Here is a 1624-nt window from a genome sequence, read left to right as displayed (position 1 = left end):
AACTGAAAAATAGAAACTATCAAATAATTTATATTTTTGAAGAGCAATACTTCGATTCTGTGCTGGACTTCTATAATACAATTTTAAAGCGACACATTCAACACATACACAAATAAATCGATATGCAACTGCAACTCGCCTTGATAGTTCCCGACGATACACAGAATATAAACTTTGGGTTTGGTAAAGGGGGCCTGGGAGCCAGTCTGCAGTTCGTTCCAGGGGCGGTTCAGCTGGTCAGTGCACAGCCACCGACTGCAGTGTGGAGGGGCTCGTCAGAGTCTCGCTCGGGGTCGCGGGGCTGCTTTGGCTCGTCGCTGTCTGTGGGGACGTCGGGCTCAGAGATTGTGGAGAGTTTGATAGAAACGCGGGGATGTGTGGAGGTAACGCCGAGAAACCGGCCATGGAGGTCGGGGTGGGCTTGATTGGTACAGGGATAGCTGGTAACGACTGTCCACCGTGACACAGGGACTTGATGGGCACGCCATAGGCACTGTAGTCGCTGCTTGCCATGGAGATTGGGGCTGCCGTGTCAATCACGCTGGTGTTGTACATGTGGGGCCAGGCTGTCGTCAGCTGGTTGTGGAGCGGGTACCCGGCAGACATGGACTGCATGGTAGAGAACGCCAGACTTCCCGGGACCTTGTACTCTCTGGCGATGATGTTCTCGATGGCAAACGGATGCTTAAAAGTTGACGTCTGAGACACTCCGAGGTTGTAAGTTGACATTTGGGGCAGGTGTGTGCCAGTGGCTGCCAGGGCGCTCAGTCTCAGTTTGGCTTGCTGCTGGAGGTAATGTGCAGCATCTGACTGCTTACTGGAGGTCAAATGATCAACCGCACCTAACACTTTGAACCTTTTGCGGCGTCTCAAGAAACTTCCATTCTCAAACATGTCCCCGCAACTGGGGTGCAATGCCCAGAAACTGCCCTTACCTGGCTGGTCTGGGCGCCGGGGGATTTTGATAAAGCAGTCGTTGAATGACAAGTTGTGTCGTAGAGAGTTTTGCCACCGCTGAGTGTTTTCTCTGTAATAAGGGAATCTATCCATGATGAACTTGTAAATTTCACTGAGGGGAAGCATCTTCTCCGGGCAGCTCTGGATCGCCATGGCAGTAAGGGAGATGTAGGAGTAAGGTGGTTTCTGGTCGCTGTAAGTGTTTCTCCCTGGACGAGGCATCCTCGATATTTTCAGAAAAGCAAAAAACAAAAGTAGTCACCCTTAATTCCTCAGTGAAAGTTCGCCGCTCTTCATGAAAACAGCCGCTAAAGGAAGTTTAAATGCAGACGAAGCTGGAGTTGCGTCGTGCGTAAAACAGCCAGGTTGTGCGTCTCTGTGGTGTGCAGGCGGGAGGAAGGTGCACATTTATGGAGTGACGGCTGCTGTAAGTCTTTCTCGCAAAGTAAGTCAGCTTGTCCCGCTAGCAGAGCTGAATAGACTTCATTTGGCGTCCTTGATAAGACGAGTTAAGTGGATGCCTCCATGGCCTTCCTCTAACCATCTGATAGTTTTATGTAGTGACATGAGCAGAAAAGACCCCTGTAGAGGCGCTCCATTAATGTGCCACCTCTTTGCTATCACATGACAATTGCCATGGGAGGAGGGGGCTGGGAGGAAGGCATAA

At 50.7% G+C, this 1624-nt stretch overlaps 1 protein-coding gene across 1 annotated transcript; it reads right to left on the bottom strand.

The window, feature by feature from the left end:
* Positions 1-237: 237 nt before the first annotated feature.
* On the bottom strand, positions 238-1179 carry foxb1a (forkhead box B1a). The gene has a single exon (XM_053319403.1). It carries the CDS (start codon positions 1177-1179, stop codon positions 238-240), a length of 942 nt encoding a protein of 313 aa, XP_053175378.1.
* Between the last annotated feature and the right edge of the window lie 445 nt (positions 1180-1624).

This window comes from Scomber japonicus, chromosome 5, assembly GCF_027409825.1.
Source record: "Scomber japonicus isolate fScoJap1 chromosome 5, fScoJap1.pri, whole genome shotgun sequence".
NCBI classification, from domain to species: Eukaryota; Metazoa; Chordata; class Actinopteri; order Scombriformes; family Scombridae; genus Scomber; species Scomber japonicus.
The sequence above is the reverse complement of the archived record's forward strand: the minus strand, read 5'-3'. Positions and strand labels throughout refer to the sequence as shown.

What these genes read in the sequence shown, in the direction of transcription:
- foxb1a (XM_053319403.1), bottom strand. Translation starts at nt 1,179, where the DNA reads ATGCCTCGTCCAGGGAGAAACACTTACAGCGACCAGAAACCACCTTAC.